The sequence below is a fragment of the Argiope bruennichi genome, chromosome 6, assembly GCF_947563725.1.
Source record: "Argiope bruennichi chromosome 6, qqArgBrue1.1, whole genome shotgun sequence".
In the NCBI taxonomy this organism is placed as follows: domain Eukaryota; kingdom Metazoa; phylum Arthropoda; class Arachnida; order Araneae; family Araneidae; genus Argiope; species Argiope bruennichi.
Window position 1 is genome coordinate 9,714,699 of NC_079156.1, and position 25,953 is coordinate 9,740,651.

Genomic DNA, 25,953 nt, shown 5'->3' on the forward strand with positions numbered 1-25,953 from the left:
TGAACCTAATATTCATGTGTGTGTGTGTGTGTGTGTGTGTGTGTGTGTGTGTGTGTGTGTGTGTGTGTGTGTGTGTGAAGAAACTTTTGAAAGTTTAAAGCTTTGATTTATTTCACCAAGGGAGACTTAAGTTATGCAAAGCGATTAGTAATGCCTCAGTTTACATCGCGACGCAAAAGCAGAAGAGATCAAAAATTTCCCCTTCAATTATTTTATTACGAGATTTTGATAGGGATTTCTTTGATACGTGCGGATTTAGGAAGGGAATCTTAGGTATCTTTGAAAGAATGTTATAAGCATTAAGGATTTTTCTCCCTTCACTTGGAGCATGAGAAAATGCTAAAGCTAGTAGTTTTACAGAGCACGTGTAAAATTAGTTAAATAAAAAAAAGGGGAAATTGGATCAAGAAATCAGAAATGTAATTATTACGTAATCCTCTCTCAGAACTAACTATCCTGACAGTAGGTGGGTGGTTTTCGTTTCTTATATTCATGACGAAAGGGGAGAGGGACAAAATCCAAAATCGGTGAAAAGACGACAAAAAAAATCACCCAATTAACATACAATTTTAGAAACATAATTACACCTCCATAAAAAAGTGCCGTATGCTGACAATTTTTAATAATAAATCAGTCTTATGCATATGGACTAAGTTGATCAGAGTTTCCATTCCGGCAGGAGGTTTAGAAGAGCCACCGATGGCAGTCAGAATGAAAATTCAACAAGAGATCCAAAAAGCATGAGTATGTGCGTTTTTCTTTTCACGGCTTTCTATTCAGCAACCAAAGTATATAAATGTTTTCATCTAACTTGTTTTCATCCCTTATGAAACGAGCGAGTTCGCTTTTTATGAGACTGGCCCATTATTTGTATGACATGCAACGTCGAAAATTGGAAAAAAAGTCAATCTCCAACAACAAAGCACTCCTCGTGTTCATTTGCAAAATTCATGCAACCTCGCACTTTACTCTTCTTCGATAGGATTTCGGAAATTAATAAAAATCTGAGTGCTCATGTCAACCCGGGTCCAACATAGAAGAAAGAGTGTGCTCATAACATAAAACTTTCGAACTAAGCAACTTCAATGACATTTCCCCGGAATTTGCAGCAGAGTAGGGAGAGTGGGGTAGAATGGATTACCAACCATGGATCATGACGTCATTATTTCTGTGTTCTAGCAGTTGTTGCTGTTCAAAAGCATTCGATTTTTGCTGCATATCTGAAAAATTAGCGACGGAATTGGATAAAATGTGAAACAGCGATGTTTCATGCCTTGTCCCTTCGAGTGGCATCAAAGTTTTTATGATTTTCTATTCAAAAAAATTTGTAAATTTAAAATATAAAATATGCTTGAATATATTTTTAAAATGCATCATTTTTATCTTTTTATTGAATATTATAATGCATAAAAATAATTATTTTCAAAGATCTGTTATGTATTTAAATATATATTTGAAAAAAAGGGAATTCCCATTTAACATTGGGAATTCAAATTTTCAATTGCTTATAGCTCTTCAGCCGTTAAAATTACAAAACGTTATGCGTAATGGAGATATTTTAACCTAGTGAATTCCGATATGAACGCGAAATTAGGTGTTGTTATTTTGAAAAATCGAATTTGTGTCAATCTAAACAAGTCATTTGCATGAAAAAATATGTCATACATTTATAGAGAACATATTTCTGTAGCGAAAGACATTTACAATTTTTTATGTAGTAATTCCTTTCTCAATAAACAGCAGTGTCCGTATACTTTTTAATGGACCATTCCTCTTTTTACCCCACGATTTAAAACAAAATAATAATTTTTTGAAGAATCCAAAATGCTGAGAATTTATTAGAGGAAGACAAATAAACAATCATAACCAGAAAAACTTGGAAAAAGCTGTAAAAGAAGTGTTCTCAAGTAGGATGGGGTCTTGAAAACTGCAAAAACATTTGATATTCCACTTTGTATTTAAGAAGATACAGTAAAAAGACTAGAAACAAAATCAATTAATTTGAAATAAGTGACTATTAAAAATAGATTGAGGCCACGAATCCATGTTTTTTCTGAATAACAACAAAAAGAAATTATACCTTGTTATTTTAGTTCAACGTTGGCAAATGTTCGAAGATTAACATGTGACTCTGTAATGAAAATTAGTTGAAATAAAATTCAATGATAGAATTTTTTTGGCATATTCATATTATACTCCTGCATCAGAAAGAATATATGCGTCTTTTTTTCTCCGTAGTTTCAATAATCTTTATTCAAGATAAATGATTGGAAAGAATTAAGTGTTTTACAAATCTTATATTTTTCTTCAATCTTCTTTCGCACTCACGCTTCCATACAGCATCTGCATGCTGATAACTTGCACGACGCATACCATGGAATCATTTTCCCAACGAACAGTTGAAGAAACTGCAAACGATATTAACAGTGGTAACATTTCCTTTATTCAAAGCAAATTATTGAACATAGTTTTTTAATATATATAATTCAAATTATATATAATCACTTGAAAGAACATTTCAGAATTGTTGGGGAATATAGTAGGGGCTGGTAACGCAATGTCAGAATATATGGACACCCTATTTGTATTTTTTATTTATATATATAGAATAAAGAAATTTTTAAAGTACGTATTGGCAACACTTGATATTTCTTTCCTCCAAAAACAAATCACAAGTCGTACTGGAATATTTGAGATGATAGCTGATTCTTCATAAAAGGATGAATTTCTACTGCTTACAATGTCAGACATCATTCGACGCAAGCTAGTATGTTGAATACAATTTTATAACCGGAGGAAAAATCTCAGTAATTTTAAAGATTACAGTTACTTTCAATTTACGTTTGATAATAATATTTAGTTCAAAATGAAAGAGTTATATAGAGTTGCCCAGTTGCATTGTTTGAAGATCTAATTTAGAGCAAATGTGTACTACAACTTGTGAAATTTGGCCCCAGAGCATACAACTATCCCCGAATTTCTAAGTAAATATATTTTTTATTCCTCAATCTTTACCCAGCACTGCTAAAGTAATAACATATATAGGAATGTTGTTGCTGTTGCTTATCCTCAAAAGATCTGACATTTGTCAGATCAGCTCCAGCAGGTTGTTGACCGCCAAGAAATCTATAATAATAAAGGGATTGGATGTTAAGTCTCCCTTGGAAAGTCCGATGCAACTCAGAATGCGATCCGATGAAGCTGGATGGTCACAACAATTTTTACAAGTGGGGTGGATTTTCTAACACTTTCAAAGGAAAGACACTTAAGGTGACCCCTTTTTAGTCTAAGTAGAGCAGTCTGGGAGCCACGGTCACATTTGATTTCCAGCAGATTGCTGGGGGACCATTGGCGCGCAGGTAGAATACATCATGTTAAATTGAATTTAGGAATGTTGTAGTATTATTACATGGTGGCAAGATAAGTCTAATGTTTACAGTGAATGTGGTTCCATATGTTGTGCGGAAGAAAATGAGGGAGAGAAACAATCAAAGCAGCAATGAATATCGAGATTTGATCCATTTCCTTTATTCTCTTTGTTAGGATTTTTAGCATATATAATATAATTCAAATACTAATCTTTAAAATATAATGAAAGTGAATAATTTTAGTTAATTCATTACCTACCGTCTGTTTCCGCATCCCAGTGTAAAGACACAGCTATATTTTCACCGGCTCCACACTTGCTTTGAACATTGCAAAGTACTGTAACACAAAGCAGGAACATTTGAAAACTTGGGGCAAATTGTTCTGTTAGAAATCTTAAGAGCTGTCTTCTAACATTTAAATTAAGTTGTAAATTCTGTCTTATAATTTCCAACCTAAATTTTACAAAAATGATTGCATACATTTTCTGAAAAGAATTTTAAAAAGACCAATGAAAATATAAAATCGGTTACAGGTCTGCATTACTCAATAATGAAGAGATAATCTATTCATCTTAGTTAATATACATTTTCAGAAAATTCTCGATTAGCTAATTCTACGTTTATTGTTCCAAATCTTGCAATACATAGCGCTTTTGAATTTATTACAGCAGATATGTTAAAAAAGTTTCTGCGGTAAAATAATAATAATAATAATTTTATGACATAAATGACGGCTTTTATTTTATGCACCTATTTGCCATTACTATAAGGATTATCTAATTTTACTTTTAAAAACATTGTTTAGCTCTAAAATTGAAATAATTAACTTTCTAAATAAATAAATTTATATTTAGAAAGTTTTTTTTATATATATATTTAAGAAACTTATTTTGATACGATCAAAGTTTCAATGAAATTAACTTTAAGTAAAAGAAGTTTCAGCAGATAATAAAATTTTTAAAAAAAAAATCTTTTCGTTGATTTTCATTAATAATCTTTATTGTTGTTCGTCTTCCTTTACATGTTAGCACAATAACTCTAAAGAAGACTTTGACTTTCATTCTATAAGAGTTGCCCAAATGAAAAGTGGACACTTGCGATTGCGCAGAATGACTGCAGCTCTAGTAGCGCTACCGAAAGGAATATAAACGGCGGTAGAAAGGGTGTATTGCATACGGCGTTCAACGGTGAAAGCTGTTCGTGGTAGAGGAAATTGATCGAAAGGTGTATTATACATGGATGCGTCCAGATCTTAACAACGCGCGGTAGTACAGTTTCTGATTCTTCGACTGATTCGCACCACTCTTGATTGATTTCTTGTCCCAAGGGAACATTATCAATTCAACACAATTCTACAGTTCTCTGGCGAAACTCGGAAAGTAATCAAAACCAAACGACCAGATTGTCTCACACAACAAGTGATCCTTCTCCATGACAATGCCCGCCCACACGTCTCACGTGACACCAAGACGATCTTTAAAAAAAATTCCGCTGAGGAGCGTTGGAACACCCGCCGTACAGTCCGGGTTTGTCACCCTGTGACCTCCACATCTTTGGCTACTTAAGAGAGCATTAAAGGGGACACGTTTCCATTCGGACAACGAAGTGAAGAAAGCTGTGCAGGACTTCCTGATGAATCAACCACCATCTTTCTACAGCATAAGCGTAGACCTGCTACCTAGCGATGGGATCTGTGTTACAAGGCCCATGGCGTTTTTAGATTTCCAATAAAGATATTCTTTTCTTGCAACTTGTACACTTTTCATTGGACACCCTTTATATTAGATGATATAAACTTTGTAAAATCTGTTTTTCAGTTCAAGCACATTAAGTGAAAATATTTTCATTTCATTTTATCAGCTAATGAAATATTTCTCGAACTAATACTTTTGTTATAGGGTTATCACATGTTTGATTCTTAGTTTTCTCTTTCTAATTACATATTTTTAGCTTCATTTCATTTCGGAATCAATATTTGCCCTCATAATTAAGAAAAAAATATGAAACTTTTACGCATCCAAATATTTAATTTTTGAAAAATTTTGATGTTAATTCTTTTTTAAGAACTAAATATTTTCTTCATTGTCTGTTGTGAAGTTTAGCTTTATTTCTAGGTTATTTTGTTTTTCTTTTCAAAAAGTTGTATATTTTCATCAGTTTTGCATTGTGACGTATGTCTTTTGAAAATTTTCTGACCTGTTTTTTTTTTTTTTTTTTGCTATTATTTTTCCTTTATTTTTATATAATTATTATTAATAATTATATAAACTTGATCTTCAAAATATGTTTAAAAAAGAATGAATTCATTTTTGTACATATTACAATTTTTATTAAATTCGGATTTTTCAGTCTTATCAAAAAATAAAGAAAAAATTCTAAATACTTATGCTTTCCATACAAATAATTTAATAGACTGGAGATCAATATTACGGACGAATTAGTTGATACCATAGGCATTCGTAATTATTAATTACGAAGAAACTAAAATCCTCGTTATTCTCTGTAACAATTCAATCGCTGTATCAGTCACAGATGACTGACAGTATATTTTCATTTCATACCTTGTCAGTCACAAGTGACTATTTTTTTTTTTTTTTTTTCGTTCAGACTATATCAGTCGCTGTTGATTTGCAATATAATTTTCGTTCAGGCTGCTTACTTATTATTGACTGGCAAAAAAAATTATAAAAAATTATATTTCCATAGTAAATTTTCTTCCGAAAATCACAAAATAACGCCCCTAAATGAACCTGTATGAAGTCTTACACACTTTACGTCTCTGGCTGTCAGCATATCCGACATAGCGGAGTAGACGGAAAGGAAGCCAAAATAACGCTAAACGTCTTGATATTCACTGTAAACTGTGCGTGGCGTAAAGATAATGAAAAATCTTTTTTTTTTAATCTAGGAAAAGAAATCCATCAATATTTTACCTAAGTACTTTTCAATTCGGAAATCAGCCAGCTGATCTAATATCTTCCTGAGAAGATCATCGATCCACTGCATCAGCTTGTGATGATCGTACGTCTTTCCCCACAACACTTCTCTTATGGCCTGATGTAAGAAATAAATGTATTATCTTGTGGGAAATGGGCATACGTTTGGTTTTTATTCTACTTGCACATATATGTCAAAAATCTTTTTTAAATATTAGAAGGAAGAAAATATTAAAGAGAAAAAAAGTGCCACAGATCATCAAAATGATTCGTTTTCTACTTTTTTAAACTGATATAAGGGCTGCAGTGGTCTTGTGGTAAGGCCTTATCTTCGGAACCGGAGGGTTTCAGGTTCGAGACGTGATTCCACCGAAGAACCGTCGTGTGAGCGGGTCTGGTGTCAAATTTAGAAATCGTGTAGGGAGGGGTCAAATTTTTAGAAATGAATGGAGCCAAAGAATTTCCATCCGATGATATTTCAGGATAGTGATTTAAATTTACTTTAAATTTTAGTTTCATCCGTATGTTTCAGTCTGCTTATTCATTGTTAGACGCGCTGTTATAACACAAATAAAATGCTACATTGCTTTAATATTAGATATACTGCGTATTTTTCATGAGAAATAAGAAAGTGAAGTTGCAGCCTCATAGACAGACAGTGTGTACTCAAATATTGCACACAAACATACAAATTTGGCATCATATGGCACTAGGGACTCGCAAGCAGAATAGGTGTGAAACTACTAAACATAGTATATGTCCAACACATGGTATATTTCCAATCTAATTTTACGTTTAAAAATACGATGTTGATAAGTGTCAATATTATAAACATCTAGATTGAAGAATATCATAAGAGATTTTATTAAAATGAAACACATTCGGTGAACCAGTTAGACGTCAAAAGGCGTTAGTAATAAATAAACGGGATTTTTTTTCTCCTTCTGATATTTTACTACCGTGTTGGTACTAAAAACAACAACAAAAAATGTTACTCTAAAGAGGCACGACGATCCTGGGACGTAAGTGTTGGGAACTCAGCTGCCAGTTTTTAGCTTTTAGCTGTCCTCAATGCAACTCCAGAAAAATCCGAAAACAAAACGGGGATGGGGTGTTTCTGCAGCTTAGTAAGAAAGCTCACCAGATACCTTACTGAGACCCGGTTATTGCTCTTCTGAGAAAAGATGCTGACGACTACATGAATTTTAAAATCATACTGAAGGACAAAGAAAAGTGACTTCACGGTGCAACATTCAAATAGATGAACTACCATGAAATTGCAGTGTCACATGAAGAGAGATTTAAGAGCCTCCATCTGAATTTTTAATTCGGAGAGTGTTTATTGTTGGTTTGTCTATGTTCAGCTGTGCGAGTCAAAAAAGTAGGTATAGATCATACAGTATGCGCCAAAATATACAATATTGAAACTCGCTTATCTCGAACACGCGGTTGCGTTTGTCGACGGGACATAGATCCAGCTACACGTGTTCGAAGTAGTGAAAAGGAAGTTGTGTTACGTAGTCAGTTGTTGTTGGAAGTGGGTCTCTCATCGGAGGAAAGAGTATTTATAGTTGAGCATTATTTCCGCTCATACGGAAGCGGTCGTGAAGGTGGACCAAGTTTGAAAAAGGTGCCAGAACAATTCCAGGAGAAGTTTAATAAGACGCCACCAAGTAACACAGTTATGCTGTCTATTGTTACGAAATTTTGCCGTTCTTGTAGTGTACTGTGTTAACGGAAGGAGATTAAAAGAGAGTGTGTTCAACTGTGAAGATCCCCCAAGAACTGCGCCAGCATTACGTGAGAAAATCATCTCTTTTTGCGGGAGTCTGCAGCAACCTTTGTTTATGGAATATGTTTGAAAATCTTCGTGAACGATATGAACACAGTCTACAGCGAAGTGGTACATACTTTGAACACTTACATTACGCATATCGTGGTAACACGCTAATAGTGTGTACGTATGTTGTTAATTTCTTTTGAGAAAAAATAAACTCACACATGACAATAATGTAATTTTGTTCATCTTTTCATTTCAGTACTGTATATTTTAGTGCATACTGTATAAGAACGATATTAATCGAAATGAATTACTTTAAGGTGTAAATAACTTTTTTTTTCATTGTGGAAAGTTTGTAGTCGTTTGATTGCAGAAACGATTGCCTGTATCATAAACCGAAAATGCGGTACTATAGAAAAAGCTCATGGAAATTTCAGCTAAATTTATCAAATATAGAGTTGAGAAATTGCCCACAGAATTTGCCTATTTTTCCGAATGAGCTTTCCAAGAGTTCTGATTTGCACTCCTTCAAGTCTAGCAGCTGCTTTACTACATAAATAGACACTGACCACTGGGAGTAAATGATTCATTAATGTTTCTTCATAGTAAAATTCGAGTAACAAGTTATTTTACAATAAACATTTAAGTATCCGGACTAAAATCCGAAGAAATTTTCTTAGGTAGGACTTTGATTTTTTTTGAAAACTAAAGTTCATAACAGACCTGTCTTTAAAAGTTAATTTACATTCTGTAGTCATTATTAATGAAAAAACAAATACAAATATTTAAATAATTTTTGAAAACTTGAAATCTAGATTTTAATTCAATGTTTTTATAGCAAAATTTTATGTATTCATTCCGAAGACTGAATATGATTTTATATTTTCTGCAATGAAGTTATACATCATAATTTACATTAAAATGTATAAAATATTTTTATTCTTGGACTATACAGTAATTTTATTCTTTTAAAATAAATAATGCAGTTCATAAAAAAATTTTATAAATTGCTGGACGGTATTAAGTTCGGAAACAGGAATTAGAACTGTTTTTAGTGTCAAAATGATATTTCCAATGATTTGAATAGAATAGAAAGTGAGCATTTATAACTCTAACCTAAATGGTGGACTGCCCTTTGGCCACGTTAGGTCTGATAATTGGAGACTAACTATCATAAATGAGGAAGATCATTTATAATATATTAGAGTGATTTTTCTGAAATATTAGCGGGGAGTGATATTTACCTTTCTGACAAATCCTTCGTAGACATTTTCATCCGAATCCTTCTGGCTCTAAAAAGACAAAATAAAAGCCTTAGTATGAATTGCAATTCTTGATCAAAAATGTCAGGTTTGCCGACATGTTTTAATTATGTCTTTAACGTTTTTATTTATTTATTTAAATAAATATCTTTAAATAAACTAGAAAAAATAAATTCATTTACATAATCAAGAAGATTTTACTTCTTTAAGTAATGAAGATCGCTTTTTCCTATAGTATCTATAGTATTCATCTGACAGGATATCCTTTTATTGCAATTTTTCATGCACATTCATAAAATTTCACTTGGCTGTTTGTTTTTAATGCATCAGTGAAGTTCACTTCTTCCAGCATTAATGATTCATTTAATGAAATGCTCATAAAGGACTTATAGGTACTTGTCGGTTGTAACGGCTACAAAAAGCGCCAAGAAAAAATTCCGCCAATTTGGCGAATGTGATTCTCACGTGATTTTTTCTATATCTATGTACATATTTATTATATGTATATTTATGCACTTGAATATATTTTTATAATTTGGGGAATTTTTTCTTGGCGATTTTTGTAGCCGTTAAAACGGACAAGTACCGATTTTTATATAAAAAGCTTAATTTTTCGCAGGAAAGATTTTCATATAAAACAATTTTACGCAAATCTGCTTATACTACGTTTAATTTTCTAAATACTTCTGAATGCCATTTTTATGTAGATCGCAACACAATAAATTTTAAATTTATTTAAAATGCTTTCCATTTTATCGTAGACTTAAAAAGAATTACAAGATAGGCCTGAAAAAAAAACCGCTGTTTTCATAAAATGTTTCTAAATATCTCAAAAATGCCAGAAACGCTCGAAGGTGTTTAAATACTTTCCAGAGAGAGACCAAAAAGATACATAGCAACATTTTCAAACGTTGGATTCAACAATATACGACAAAAGAACCAATCGATATAATAATCACGATATTCAATTTGATTCGAGGAAAAGATACCAGAAGTCGAGAAGAGAGTCGCCAAGTTCCCTGATATTTCGACGATCGTTAGTAGTGACTGCCAACCATTTTATTTCGTTCATCTGATTCTTAGTTTACAAATCTGGCAAGATTGGGAAAATTCATTTTGAAACACCAAGCTCTCAAGTCTAATAAAATATTGTTCTCAAAATATTTTTTTCTATAGTAAATAAATAACTAATCATACAAATCCACTTCGAAAAACAAGACATATTAATTTTTTTAAAGTTTTTCTCTTATTACTGTTTCACAATCTCTTAATTTCCTGAGGTGGAAAGGGAATAGTTGAGAATTATTGTACTTATAATTGTAATTTTTGTATTTATAAGCATGTTACTGCTGCCAAATTAGTATTTTCTTTTTTTCAATTCTTCCCTCAAATTTGATATTTAGGATTTGCACGGTAAAGACCTGATGGTTGGCTATCATCACAATAATTGTTGGCGAAACTACTGCGAAGTTGGCGATGCGACATTACAGTGTTTTTCAGTCCAACCGAAATTACTTCCCAATTCATCCATATCAATAATAATAACAAAAACCAAAATTACTTTGAAAATGGCATTGAAAATTCACAAAATAAGCAAATTGCTATTTTACTTTATTTCTTAAAGATATACTAGCAATTTAAAAGGCACTTAAAACATATTAGCCGATAAACAAAAGTTTGAAAACTATCAAATAAAGCAGCGATAAATTACCATTATCGTCTTGATACTTGCAAATATAAAGTAACCATATACAAGCTTCAGATCACACTGTGTAGAAAATAATACTGTCGCTAAATTTGAAATAAAACTCTTCCTAAACAAATATTAACAAAAAAAAATACAGGAAGACGCAAATACATTTTTTTTAATTAGATAAACAGAAAATTTTATGATGAGTAGGATATCAAAAAATAAGCGATCATCATGAAAGGAAAAAAAAAAGAATAACATAAAAATAATCTCACTTTCAATTCTCTAAGCTGAGTGATTATTTCGAATTTTAAAATAGCGATTTCATAAATTTAACTTAAATCAATATATCTAAGTATTTAAACAAGATTTATGTGTTCGTTATTTATCTTTATTTATAGTGTAACAGAGATTAGTGTAAAGCTGGATTTTGCGCCATTTTTAGACCCTTACTAGAAAAGCATTTTTAGGAAAGTTCTCAAAACCCCCTTGTAACCCTTCCAGGCCCCCTTAATGGTTCCAAATACTACTATTTAAGGAGCAGCCATTATTTCTGTAACTAATGATCGAGTTCAGGATCGTAACGGATCGAATTTATCTTATTTTTCCAATGGTCTACAAGTTTGGTTCACTGCATATTCATGCTAAACCGAATGTATTTTTTATATCTAAATTTAGATTACTTGTGAGAAAAATAGTTATTTTTGGTGCTTTAAAAAAATTTCATTTTTTTTTTTTTTTCAAATATTCAATCATTTGAATTTTCTAAACACCTCCCCCATTTAAATTATTTAAGATATTTTTGTTGAAATACTTTATTTTATTTTTATTATAAAGGAATTTTTAATGTAACTTTTCAATCTACAATTTTTTATACAATTTTTAATATTCAAATAAATACAAACGCAATCAAATATTAGGATATTTCAACTAAATATAGTTTTAAACTATTAAAACTATATTTAATAGTAAATTATTAAATACAGTTTATGTTATTCAAATATTTTACTATTTGAATTAAATCAAAATTTACTTCAAATAAAAATTGATGCTTTGTACAGTCTTCTCCGAGTTTTGAAATTTATTTCTTGGTTGGTTCTACAATTAATGCTTTCAGTATAGCAAAAATTAAATTTGTTCAATAATCAACTTAATTGTGTTTTGTATAAAGAAAGTATGGACCAATAGAATTTATTTTATGAGTGAACCAGCTGGCCGCCTACGGTGGTTATGTCATATTTGGTCAAAAATATTTTACATATAATTTTTAGATTTAAACGCCTTTTTAATCTTAGCTCTCCTCTCGACTTTGGTGGGGGTATATGAGAATTGAAGTTTAAAAAAAGGAAGAAGATATATGAGGAAGGCGTATTCACATGGATATGGCCTGGGCTTCATTGTATACGGTTACTTATCTGTCGCAAGTCTGAATCTAGTAGGTAAATTTAAGATGATTAAGCATCTTTATTCTTTTTCAACAGTCATCGGGGTCGCGGTGGCCTGCTGGTAAGGTCTCGGAACCGGAGTATTTCAGATTCGAGACCCGATTCTACCGAAGAACCGTAGTGTAAACGGTAGCACGTAATGCACGCTGAATCCGTCGGGACCAAAATTCCTCCAACTGGTGTGGTGCGGAAGTTTGGAGAGGGGATGCCAGCACAGGTGTCGCGGCAGATCAGATATCAGGCATTCAGATCGCGGTTCAAAATGACGAGGTTCGTCCCAAAATAACCCTAGTGTTGCTTTAAAACGGGACGTTAATGCAACTGAACTAAACTTTTCCACAATCCTCAGCTCCCTGTACTGCTTTTTCGATTTTCTTTATTAACTAAACCAAAAATACTTCTTAATTTTCATTTTATTTTTGTTTCTCTTAAATTAACGAAAGATCCATATTCGTCTGTGGGAAACTTTGTTCTTTCACCCTTCACAGGGCACTAGAGACTCACTTTGTGAATGTTTCTCATGATGTCTTTAAAAAAATGTACGCATTTCTGGATGCAGACGATCCCATTCTTTCAACGCTGAAATTAGCTAGAATTAGATTATATAGAACTAGTAGATTATTTCGTCATTAAAGCTGGATGAAATAATCTACTAAATCTTCTTATTAAACATCCAATAGATTTGCTTGCTTGTTTGAGTTCGCCAGTGATTATATTATAAAAAGTTTTTCCCTAAGCATTTACCAATATGAATGAAAGCGGTCGCATCTATTTACAACGGCTGGCCGTTTTCTAAAACCTCAAGCTATAAATTTAGGATTATGAGAACACGCGTACAGCGGTTGATGCTTTCAAGACATTAATTATAGATTAACGATCTTTTTGAGAACTGATTGTATGAGTTATTAGAATTCTGTATGTATTATTAAAAGTTAAATGAAATCTGCTGTTGATAGAAAAATTGTCAATGAAAAGCTTAAAATATTTACTAATACATGTAGTATAATTCATTGATATATTAATTAAGCAAAGAGAGATTTTCTAAGACTCTGAGTTTTTCTGTCCAAATCAATAAATTTTCGATTTTTGGGTCCTACAAACTTTATAGCGAACAACCATAAAATTTACTAAACCTATACAAATTTCAGCCTACTCTTCTTGGTGATGAGCATTGATTAGACGTTAATGACTCTCACCCAATTGTCACTACAAACAAGTGTCACTATCTCAGATCGAGTACCAATGAAAAATGACATAACCTGAAGAGTTCTAGCCATAAGTGTTTTCTAATTTAAGTGAAGTGATAGCAAAACATTAACTTTTTCTCAAATTTTCAAAATAAAAGCATTTTTTTTAACATTTTGAGCCCATATTTGTCGCTTGTGAATCATACTGTGTTTTCCACATAGAAAATGCCAATTGCTAACGACGATATACGGTTTAAAAAGTTTTATTCTTAATAAAATTTAAATAATATAGAAATCATAAAAGAATATTCCTGCATACATGCAGTCTCCGATCGCCAACATAGCGATGAAATCGGATATACCAGGCTGAAAGACAAAGATGTTAAATTAGGTTTGTCATTGAATGCGTTATTCATGCACAGTGTCTTTAAATAAAAAAACAAAGCTAATAAAATGGAAGAAAATTCTTTATTCTTGATGAAAACGATAAAAAAGTTATTTATCTACATCAAAATGGGTTGCTGCACCGATTGCTGAGATTTGAGAGGAATGCATGTTGCTGGCCTATGCATCTGCTCCAGGTAAGATCTTGTAGGATCGCCGCAACTGTAACCTTCCTCACAAACATCTCCGGCTAAAACGCTGCAAGGTTCGTCCTTACACTAGAAAGAGCAGAAAGATATAGATAATTTATGCAAAATACAAAGTGTCTTTACAGTTTCAAAAGATCGAGTCAAAGGCAGTTGATGTGATATGTCAATCAAATTTATCACTCGTATTTAAAGTGTAGGAACTCGAAATGTTTTTCTAATGCTCTTCGTCAAGAGAGTGACTTTTAAATAAATTCAATAGAAATATCAACTCTTCAAAAAAAAAAAGCTCAACACGTATTAATATTTATTGAAACAATTCACGAAATTATAGGACAAAGTAGGGAAACAGATGTCAAATTTATGGAGTAAATAGAATAGAGAAAGAAGTAAGTTGCCTTCATCGATGATACTATGAAAAACGAGCTACATTCTGATGAGTTCCAGCAACCAATTTTGCCCATACAAGGGTATATTAAGATAAGGGAACAAAAAAAAATTGTTAAACCTCGTATTATCACGACTTCCTAGATTTATTTTATTTATTTAGTAATAAAACAGAGAGACTTCGAACACACACTTCAAACACTTTAGTTTTAAGTTAGTAGAAATATGGATGCATTAAAAAAATTCATTTTTCAACAACAGAAAGAACAGAAATAACAATTTTAGAGCAGAAATAACAAAACTCATCGGATCAGTATTTTAAAATTTGATGAACTTAACACTTAACACCACACCACACCACACCCACGCGTATACCATTAATTACTTGTCATTTATTACTTAAAAATAAAAAATACCCAGATAACACTCTTTATTTCAAGATATGAGACAAGCATTTTTAGACGGTCTTAATTCGCAAAGAGATAATGTGAATAAGCACATTCTTATGATTTTTTTGTTAAACCTTTACGTTCGGTGAATTTCCTTTCAGTTTTTATTTATCCCACGTGCCATTTTAGACTATATTATTTCATTTTAATTTAAACGTCTGGGATATCCTGGTTGGTAGGGGTTGGATACGTATTAATGGGTTGTCAGTTCGTACCCCGCCGGCCGAGGACTCTCCGTGTAAATGGTGGCTGGCGTAAGCTTAAATCTGTCGTAGTCGCAAAGTCCTCCAAGTCGAGACAATACCACTGGAAGTACTGGATCAGAGATGATCGTTTTCTGTTTCAGGTCTAATTTACGATCTGGGGATGAATGAATGAAATTCTCCCCTTGAAAAGGACTGTGGCGCATGAGTAGGTAAGACGTACTCTTGGCTCTAGATGGTGCTACTGAAACAAGAGACGCTAAAACGCGGCTTAAAATCGCTGACTTTGTCAGAGGGCTTGTCCATAACAAGTGCCACAAGCAGCAACAACAAAAGTTTAATTCGAAACATATGTATTTATTATTTTTATAACTACTTCAAGTGTCTCCTCTTCACTTTTCATCTCACCCTTATTTTGGTGAAATAAAATGCCTCCGTGCGATTGCACAAAAGCCATATTCCATATCTGAAAAATAACAATATGCATCCAGCTTGATAACCTGTACAGGGAAAAGCAGAAAAATTCAGGTTTCCTGAAATTCCTTAACTTGATCTTAATACGCACAATATTTTATTCTGAAACGCATCTCTAATTCCTCACACAGCAATACCTCCTGATTCCTCCTTTCATCTCAAATCCAACCCCTCAATTAAAAGGGAATTTTTAGAAAACTCGAAGGTCCCAACGATAAAACTAATGAAAGCGCAGCGGAAATACAAAAAGAAATCTCATAATATTTTGGCCATATTCCACTTAACTGCAACTCTAATTTTAATGAAACACTTTTCAACCTCCAAGATTAATAAGGATTGTATTGACAATAAAGGCACCGCAATTTCTCAAATAAGCATAACGCTAATGCTGATTATCTATTCTATATCTATACTTATAATAAAGCTCAATGTGTGTGTGTGTGTGTGTGTGTTGGCGCTCTACAGGCCAGACCGTTTGACATACAGCTACCAAATTTGGTACATGTATACCTTGGAGGTTGGGAATGTGCACCTGGGGTTTCTTTTTTCGAATTTTTAATTAGAATTTTAATTATTAATTAAAAACTAACTTTCCCGCCAAAAAAATCTTCCATTTTCCCCACCGCCAACTTTTCCGCCAAAAAAATCTTCCATTATCACCAGCGCCAAACGAGAAAGGCTTCAGTTTTTTTTTTTTCTCCCAACAGTAATGAGGCTAGGGTTAAAATTTTTCGGCGGATTATTTCAATCGATTCTGTTTATTTTCTTAATGTTTGATGCATTTAAAGTTAAACATTGTTAATGAATCAATCTTTCAGATTCATTCTGAAGTACTTTTGAATTAAAATAAAACAGAATAAAGGAAATTAAAAATTTCTAATCCGCATAGCGTTACCCCAACTGGCGTAGAAAAAATCACGTATTTGCGTTACGTAACCGGCGAAGAAAATTCACGCATGCGCATTCTGTTCTGATTGTTGCTATGACAACGTTATCAATGGATGATTTAAATTATTTTTGGGTTAGTTGCATGCTTTTGTAAGTAAATTGTATTTATGTTAGTTATATATTTTTTGTATATGCTTATAGTTTTAAGTACATCGTTTTTTAAGTAGTTTTTTTAAAACCTGTTTTCAACCGTTTATTGTAAACGATTCGTTTTATTTTCTTAGTGTTTGATGCATTTAAATTTAAGCATTGTTAATGAATCGATCTGCTCATAATGAATCTAAGAAAATTTTGTTGACCAACTCTTGAGATATTACATAAATTAAAAAAGATATTCTTTAGTGCCCATAAAGTTTAAACGCTGGGTGACTCTATTTTCAGTAATCAGATTATAAAAAAATGCTTTGTTTCAGTAAAAAATATTATTATATTAATTGAAGATAAATTCTTTCCACTTTAATTTAAGGCATAAATTCTACCGTTTTCAACCGTTTATTTTAAACGATTCGTTTTATTTTCTTAGTGTTTGATGTATTTAAATTTAAACATTGTTAATGAATCGATCTGCTCATAATGAATGAGAGAGATACATGAAATGAGAATGAGAAAAAATGAATGAAAATGAGAGAGATACATATTACGTTATGACTGAAGGCCTTTATAATATTATGAATGAATTATATGATAATAATCAAAATTTGAAGTTTTAAAATATTTTGATGAAGAAGCTATTAAAGTAGAAATTGCATAAAATATTTAATTATTAAAATTTTAACGATCATTAAGATTGGCGAACCGGCTGGTCGCCAAAGGCGGCTAGTCTTGAATAAATCTTAATATCATTATATCCCTGTCGTAAATGGCAATTCAGGTGATATTTACATAAAAAAATTTCTAACCAAAGATGAAAATCGTATTTACATACCGGCAGAAAGCATTCTACATAAGCAAATAATGTCCGTAATGGAAACTTCCATTGGAAAATCATAGACATGCTTCAAAAATCCAAGTTGAATGTCGCAAAATGGTAAATAAAATAAAAATAAACTTCTATTCTTCTAACTTTTTTATACTCAAAAACGTCAAAAATCTCCAAATACACTATTATTTGGACGTGGAAACGTTAATGGCTATCCAAAATCATAAAATGTGGTGGCCTACATTTCCATAAAGTGTTAATCCGTATGATGGAATAAATAACGTCAATATATCATTTGCGATAAAGAAAGATACACCGTTGCATAATATGACAGCGAGTTCTTCCAGAAATTCATTCAACTTAGCTGTAGGCAAACCATCTCTAATCTCTCGTATGCAAGATCAACCAGAGACAAAGTAATATAAATCTCTCGAAATGTAAAGCCCAAGCCCTCTATGAAACTCTATGAAGATTTCTGTTATGTACTGTAATGACAATATCTTCTTTTTAATGGAAATGAAAAATATTTTAAACAAAAACAATTTTTTAAAGTCACTCTTTTATTAATGCATTAAAAAGTATTTCTTTTATAATTCCTTATACATATTATAGAATCTTGAAATGATTTTTTTCTCTTATTTAAAAATCAAACATGATGACATAACTCGTTTGGAATCAAAATCAATTTTAAAAAAAAAGATTATATTTATTATCTGCGCAGTTTATACAAGGAATAAGAAGTTACATTATCATTAAAGATGGCATGCTGTTTGGAATAGACATTTAACTTTTAAATGATATTATTGTGACGTGAAACCTGATTCCTTTAAGAAAATTTTTGTTCGTAGGGAATGGAACAAGTTAAATTGACATTTATGACATATTGACGCTTAAATGATGACGTGCTTTGCTGTGGGAATTCTGCATTTAATTGGTATTACGCAAAGATGATATTCGTGACTAACAAGCTGGTTACCAAGACAACTATTCATAAATGTTCATTAATTCAGAATCCATAGCGATTCAATTCTAAAATCTTCGAATTAATGCTAGTTATTGTTACCTTCATACAAACATCACAGCAATCGCATTCATCCTTTAATTGGCCGCATCTGCAGTTGACTTTATCACACGGGTAGCACTGGTCCGCGGGTGGACATTTTCTCGGAGAAGTAGATTCCACTTGAAGGATCCTACAGCAAAACAAATAAAACGTGAGGATTGCATGTGCATGTGCATGTTTCAGTGTGCATGCATTAAAAATTGCATTTATTAAAAAAAATTGCATTTATTTAATTAACATTAAAATTGCATTTATTGCATTTATTAACTTAAATTGCATTTATTTAAATTGCATTTATTTAACTTTGCTTGTTTCATGCTTGCAGCGATCATATTTCGTAATCGATTTTTTACTCGTTTGCTGATGTTCTAAAATTTTGAAACTTGATCAGTAAACGGCTGTATCTTGCAAATGCCATCTGAGAATGAAAAATAGATTCTTATTTTTACAAAACATAAAAAAGAGAGAGATTCGGTTAGGATAGTTTAGTTTAGTTATATTACTGTCCTGTTTTTAAAGCACCACTAGGACTATTTTGGGACGGACCTCGTTATTTTGAGCCACAGTCAGACTACCAGGATGACACCTGAGCTTCCCCCTTCCCTCTCCTAGCTTCCACACCACCTCAGAGGGAGAACGTTTGCGCTGAAGAGATTTAACGGACACCAGACCCGCTTACACAACGGTTCTTCGGTGGAATCGGGTCTCGTACCTGAAATCCGCCAGTTCCGATGACGAGACCTTACCACCAGACCACCGCAGCTCAAAAATAAAAAGAGAAAGAGAAAAAAATCTGCTCCTGACAGCTGCAGCTGAAACCTGAAAGCAAAGCATTTCTGATGTCTCTGATGTTCAGAGCACACACGAAAGGATGGAAAGAGTCGATGGAAATCGACACGCAGTGATTTTTCCACAATTCGGCTACTCCGGAAGTCCCCGTTTCCGGAGGGTGATGAGAGTGGGAAGGCACGTGAGTTGACGAAATGGCAACGTGCTCATATTTAGAATTAATATTTATTACATACTCGCAGCGCTCTGATCTCCAGCTGGTTCGCAGGGAATACTGGTTGTGTTTGATTTCAGTGAAATCCCTTGCATAACTTGGCGTTCATGATTCCCTCGGCACAGAATTTGAAAGCATCACAGACACTAAATTATTTTAATACCGTAATTTATCGCTTAAAAGTCTAATGAATTCGGAATACATCCAAAGTGCACTAAAAACTTAAGCGACTCAGTAAGCTATTTCATTTTTCATTCATTGTCTGTTCACTTACTGATTCCTCATTTACGATTCACGGATAATAACGGGTTCTATCTTCCTTCACTCTCTGTAGCTGTGGAAAACTAAACTAAATTAAAAATATATATACAGAAATCTCATCGAAATCGTCGTAACTCTACACAACCAGATTCTTCGCTTGAAGTACATAAAAATGTCCCTAAAATCTATGCTCCTACTGTCTATGGTTTTCGAGAAAAATGTAACTGAAAAATATTGGTTCATATCTGGTATATAAAAAATCACTTTATTGGAACACTTTACACTTTATTAATATCGATATTTGCATATATTTACAAGAAGTTTAAAATTGTCACTGTGAATATCGAATTGTGATGCGCGCACCATGAAATTGCTGATTGCACAAGTTGCAGCATCGTGGGGCCCACAGAAAGGGCACAAGAAAGTGTCCACAAAAGCATGGAGATGAGCAATTAAGTGTCTCTATAGTAACTCAGTTTAAATAGATCGGTTTAGTTAGATGGGGCTCATAGGAAGAAATCTAAAGATATCAGATCTGGTGAACATGGAGGCCATAAAACCGCACACACATGTCTAACCCAGCGACATGAATATTCCATATTCCCATGAATGTTCCTAGAGACGAAGCTCCATATACCGTACTTTGCTGCTAAGGGGAGTAATGAGGGTTATCCGACATAACTACAATTTGAATTAGATAATGAGCTTTGCTAGTTGTTTTTGTCATTCGATTAAGAAATTAATATGGCAGATGAAAATTTGTTAGGATTGTTACAATGGCTAGGCGTTCGGAAAATACAACAAATTGTGCCTTTCGACTTTCCTGATTCCAGTTTTACTGAACAATAAAGAAAAAAACTGACATTTTATTTATTTAATCTTTCCTGTTAGGAGCAATAAATTTTTAAAACTTTACAATTTATTATATATTAATTTTTTTATGATATTTCCTCGTTTGATGAATGGCTAAAGCCAATCTAGTAAAAACGGAGACCATTGCAATTGTGGTGAAGCTTTATAAATTAGATAACAGGCTTTGGACAGAGGTAATCTTCTTTGTCTATTGGTCATGTTACTCGGCTACAAACCCTAAAGTAGCGAGATCGGTCCTCGCTATCTCCAATAGTTACACAATCACCATTTTCTTGCAATGCATGTTTGGTAAGAAGAATTCTTTTGTAGTTGTAAAATCCTATGAATTCATTCTAAACCAATGGTGTAACTAAAATGTGAAAATGAAAATTAGATTTACTTAATTATAAAGCATCTGTTTTTGCAATTTATAATTTTACTAATAAAAAAAATGCCAAACTGATTTATATAATAAAAAATTATATATAGGATGTGGTAATCTAATTATACCAGAGTACACTAAAATTTTAAACGAGTTCATTTAAAGATTATTTAGATATTATATTCACTATTATAAGTAGGAATTGGTTCTGCCAATTACTTCACAACAAAAACTATATTATTCCGAGTATTCCTTTTTTTTATGTTTTAAGCGCAATTTAAAAAGTTTTTTTTTTAATTGCGTTTAGAAATACGTTATTTTTTAAAGCTTTCAAGCTCTCGATAGTTCTAAGAAGAAAAAAAAAATTCTTGTAAAATAAACTCCATATTTAAAAAATGAAGACAGACGAATTCGAATTCGGTTGAATTATTTATAAAATAATAATTCCATAAATTCCCCATTTTCCAATTAAAAATTGTTATCTAAAAATCCTTTTAATCAACTTTTGTACAAAACGTCATTATAAAATCCAGGATATAAAAAGCTAATTATTTTTCACACACACAAAAAAAATATTAATGTTTTTTTTTTTTTTTTTCCCAGCCTATGAAACTTTTTATCAACGATCCATTTAGAAAAATAACTGTGTCAGGTGAACAAGCAGTCAGGAATTTTTGTTGTTGCTTGGAGAGTTCCAACTTTCTGAATTATTTTGAGGACAACAAAAAGTGTATGTCCACCATTTAAAAACAAATTGCAGTTGAAAAAAAATGAATAGATTCCTTGATTTCCTTGTTTTAGAAACAATCATATTCGGGATCAAAAGTTTATGTGCTAATCCAATGTTTCCATCATCATTTTGTCTATAACTCATGCCGTACAAGATAAAAATTTTTTAGAGCTAATAATAAGTAGTTTTCGCATTTTTTTATCTATACAAAGAAAAGAAATTAATGTTGAAATGAAAGAAATTCTACTTATTGACTGGAGTGCAACGATTTTCACATAATAGTGTGAATAGCATAACATAATTCTTGTTTTTCTTGTTAAATGCGTAGGTGGGTTTTTTTTCAGCATCTATAAATTAATCACAAATATATCTCAATGTATAATCAATAACATTGCACCAGAGATATTGGAATTGTAAAACGTGAAACAAAAAATTAAAAATTTAAAAAAAATAGAAAGGAAGGAGTTTTCCTAGAAATTTACATTTCTGTTAAAAAGTTATTTCATATAAAGAATATTAGAATAAAATTTTTAAAAAATGCATTTGTATTTGGATAGAAATTTCGCACATGCCTTTTTTTTTTATTCACTAAATGACTTTTTCTCCAAAATTTCAGAAAAAAAAAATTTAAAGTATTATAATAAATTACCAGTTTAAAAAAAATATCAGAAAAAGTGTAGTTTTCTCTTTGTTTTAATATTCTACAATATTTGCTATTCTTAGTTATTGTATACACTTCAGATTAAAGCTTTTTTTTTCTTGATAGAAACATTTTTTCTTTCTATTCTCTCATACAGTATGTTTTTCATTGTAAAATGTTATTTATTTAGAACCTGTTAATAATTTTAGACTCTACATATTAAAATTATTGTGATGAATTATAAAATATATGAAGCTTTTTGAAAATAAATTCAATTTATTTTTAAATCAAACGTTTGAGAGGACTAATTTTAGTGTATAATTGTATAATTTGTGTATAATTTTAAATAAGTTCGTGATTAAGTGATTATCCTTTCTTAAATTTTTTCGTCAGTTATATCTTATGCAGATTTCTTGCTTTTAAATATGCAAAAAAAAAAAAAAAAAAAAAAAAACGAATTCAATATTTCGAATATTCAGTTTATTGTTATATCTAATTTCGAAGATCTTTTTGTTTATACGGCATGAAATGCTAACGAATGCATGTGCTACTATTGTAACTTGGCAGAAATATTGAAGGGTAAGTTGGGGAGATAATAATAGTTAAAAAATAACTTTATAGTTTAAATGGTGATAAAGCTGTATAGCTAAAGGTAATTTTTTCCAATTTTCCTGTTTTGAATTTTATAACATAATTTTATCATTTTAATTCATTTTTCCAGCTAAGCATTTTCAGCTCTTACCTTTAAATGTTCGTCCAACTTGTGGAATTTTTTTGGAGGGAGTGGGGGATTTGAATGCTTAAAATAAATCGCAACAATTTTACATCATGTCAATACTTCTCAGTGTTGTTCAGTGCAATTCTTGCTTTTAAAAGAACTTTTTAGTTTGAAGAATTAATAATACAAACTTTCAATTAAAAAAGCATTCTCTTAAAAGTGCTTTTTAATGAAAAAAAATTTGGTAATAATGCTTGAACTTTTTATTGAGAAACAGTAATTTTATTTTAAAAAGGTATTTATTTATTTCGCCAAAAGTAATAGCAATATCTATAATTGATATATTGTGAACAATCAAAATTTGATTTTTAGAAGTTCTTTAATATATGATTTGATCAATTTAATTTCATTTAGTATCCAACAGTATCAATTTAATTAATATAAATTTGATTTCTAATGTATATCATAATATATATCATTCAAAATTTAAATTTGACAATGTAATAATTATCTTCGTTTGTTTCGGTAATTATCTTAGTATGTTATAAAATTAAAATAATGCGAAAGTTTTTTCCAGTATCCATGCAATGCATTTAATTGCATATTATATTGCTAATTCTTCATTTCTATAATTGCTCGTCGCTTGGTTCTTATTCCTCGATATACCTTAGAAATAGTTAATTATTGTAAATAATTATTTATCATAATTTTATAGAAAATAATTACCTTGATATAAACGTGAAATTAATTGCTGTGTATTATTTTGAAGCAAAATTTGGGAGATTTTATTTTCCACCATCTGTTGGTGACGTCTTGCTCTTCTACCAAAAAATTTCTGATGCCGCCTTTATGTTCTTTTATATATAACATTTTTGTAAATGTGTGGACTGTGATCGGAGACGAGGAATGATGATTTTAATCTCAAGATTATTTACGTGCAAGCTTAATAGATGGGGTACAACATAACATCACATATGAACAGTTATCAAATATCAGATAATTATGCTAAATTATGTAATGAATAATGTTTCTAAGTTATGTAAAGAAATAAGCTTGTGTTACACATTTAAATTATGTACCCAAAGTTTAAAAGTATTCCTAGAAACACACTAATATGGTATTAACTTGAAAAATGCAGTTTAAAAGAATTTTTGATAGAATTCAGTCTCTTTTAAAAGTCAACTTCTGGTTTTCCGTTGATTGTTAAAAAAAATTAATATATCGGCTTCTAATAATTTTTCAGAAAGGACAAATGAATGAGCAATCCAAAATATTAAAAACGAAGAAATATATAATTTTGGCCGAAAATTGATTTTTTTAAATATATTCGGATCTGAACAAACGTAATCTCAGACATATGAAGTTAAAAGTATGGAATTAAACATATTTTTTTTAAAAATGTGCAATGTAAAAATGTTATTTTTTAATGCTGACGGAAAAGAATTTTAATACATTATATTTATTTTAACCAAAATATCCAAAAGATATTGTTAGATTTTCGTGAATTTTTTACATTTTATTACGTACGTGATAAATTGCAATGAACCTTTCCAAGCAATAATTCAGAATTCCAGGATTTTATTTTAACTTCTGTAGCTTTAAAGGATTGTTGCCAAAGTGATTGCATCTGTACAGTATCTTTTTTTGGCATTCTGTTTCGTGTAAACCGCGAGATCAGTAAATAATACGCTATAAAGATTGGCGAGATTAATAAAATTTTGTGAATCGCACGTCAAGAATATTTGGTATATAGCATCAAATTTATTTTTTACAAATCCATTAATTAACGTGATCAATAAATCTCCTTAAATTTTGAATCTCTACTCCAAAACTTTCCCTGTGCTTAAAAATGTTCACAGCATGTAGTTACAGAACGAACACTCAACCAAAGGGCGTCGATTGAAACGAAAGTGAAATTTCTATTTTGAAATGAACATCCGAATAAAGCAATACTTATTTTTTATCATAATGTTAAGATCAATAATGAAACAATAAAATTGATGAATTTCATCACAACCATAAAAAGCACAGCTTCAATGTGTTTTCAAAATCATATTTGAAATATTTAATAAAATAAATCAGTTTCATTAAAAAGTTTTTTTATTAATTTTTTTAAAAAGTGTAAAAAAGTTTTTTTGTGCTCCATAGTTAAAGGGGGGAATAAATTTAGAACTTCAACTGATTTTCAATTAATTTACAGTCTAATTAAAATTTTGAAAAAAAAAACTTTTTAGAGAGGATCAAGAAATAACTGCTGAATATTCAAGAAATAACTGCTTCCCTAATTTGATAGATCTAAATTCCCTGCAATGCCGCATTCTGAAAGTAATGATCACTTAGTTTATGGATAATATGCAAGTTTATTAATAATTCATTTTCTAGATTATTGCAGATACAGTTACACGCAAACACACCGTAATACTATAAAAAGAAATCGAGAAAAGAAAATAGTAACATCTTGTAACTAATCCGATTCATACTTACAGCACTCCAAGAAATGACAAAAAGGTAAAAAACAAGATGATGCTCCGCATTTTTGAATTGCTTGAATTACTCTAAATTTCAAAACAAAAATGGGCAGAGGAGCATAGCGATAACATTAAATTTTGACAGATGTTTACCGATATCTGTAGTTTTTATCTGCGTGGATAAGAACGACGACACAT

The 25,953-nt window shown here is 31.2% G+C and overlaps 2 protein-coding genes across 2 annotated transcripts; both read right to left on the minus strand.

Annotated features, from left to right (window-relative positions):
- Positions 1 to 2,307: 2,307 nt before the first annotated feature.
- LOC129971277 (dynein light chain Tctex-type 1-like) lies at positions 2,308 to 13,758 on the minus strand. The gene is made up of 5 exons (XM_056084898.1): positions 13,678 to 13,758; positions 9,329 to 9,376; positions 6,302 to 6,422; positions 3,628 to 3,705; positions 2,308 to 2,408 (listed from the first exon to the last, which is right to left on the minus strand). Exons 1-5 carry the CDS (start codon positions 13,756 to 13,758, stop codon positions 2,308 to 2,310), a joined length of 429 nt encoding a protein of 142 aa, XP_055940873.1.
- Positions 13,759 to 14,117: 359 nt separating this feature from the next.
- On the minus strand, positions 14,118 to 25,953 carry LOC129972866 (venom protein 302-like). Its single transcript, XM_056087167.1, has 3 exons — positions 25,772 to 25,953; positions 18,702 to 18,831; positions 14,118 to 14,330 (listed from the first exon to the last, which is right to left on the minus strand). Exons 1-3 carry the CDS (start codon positions 25,819 to 25,821, stop codon positions 14,172 to 14,174), a joined length of 339 nt encoding a protein of 112 aa, XP_055943142.1. The 5' UTR covers positions 25,822 to 25,953; the 3' UTR covers positions 14,118 to 14,171.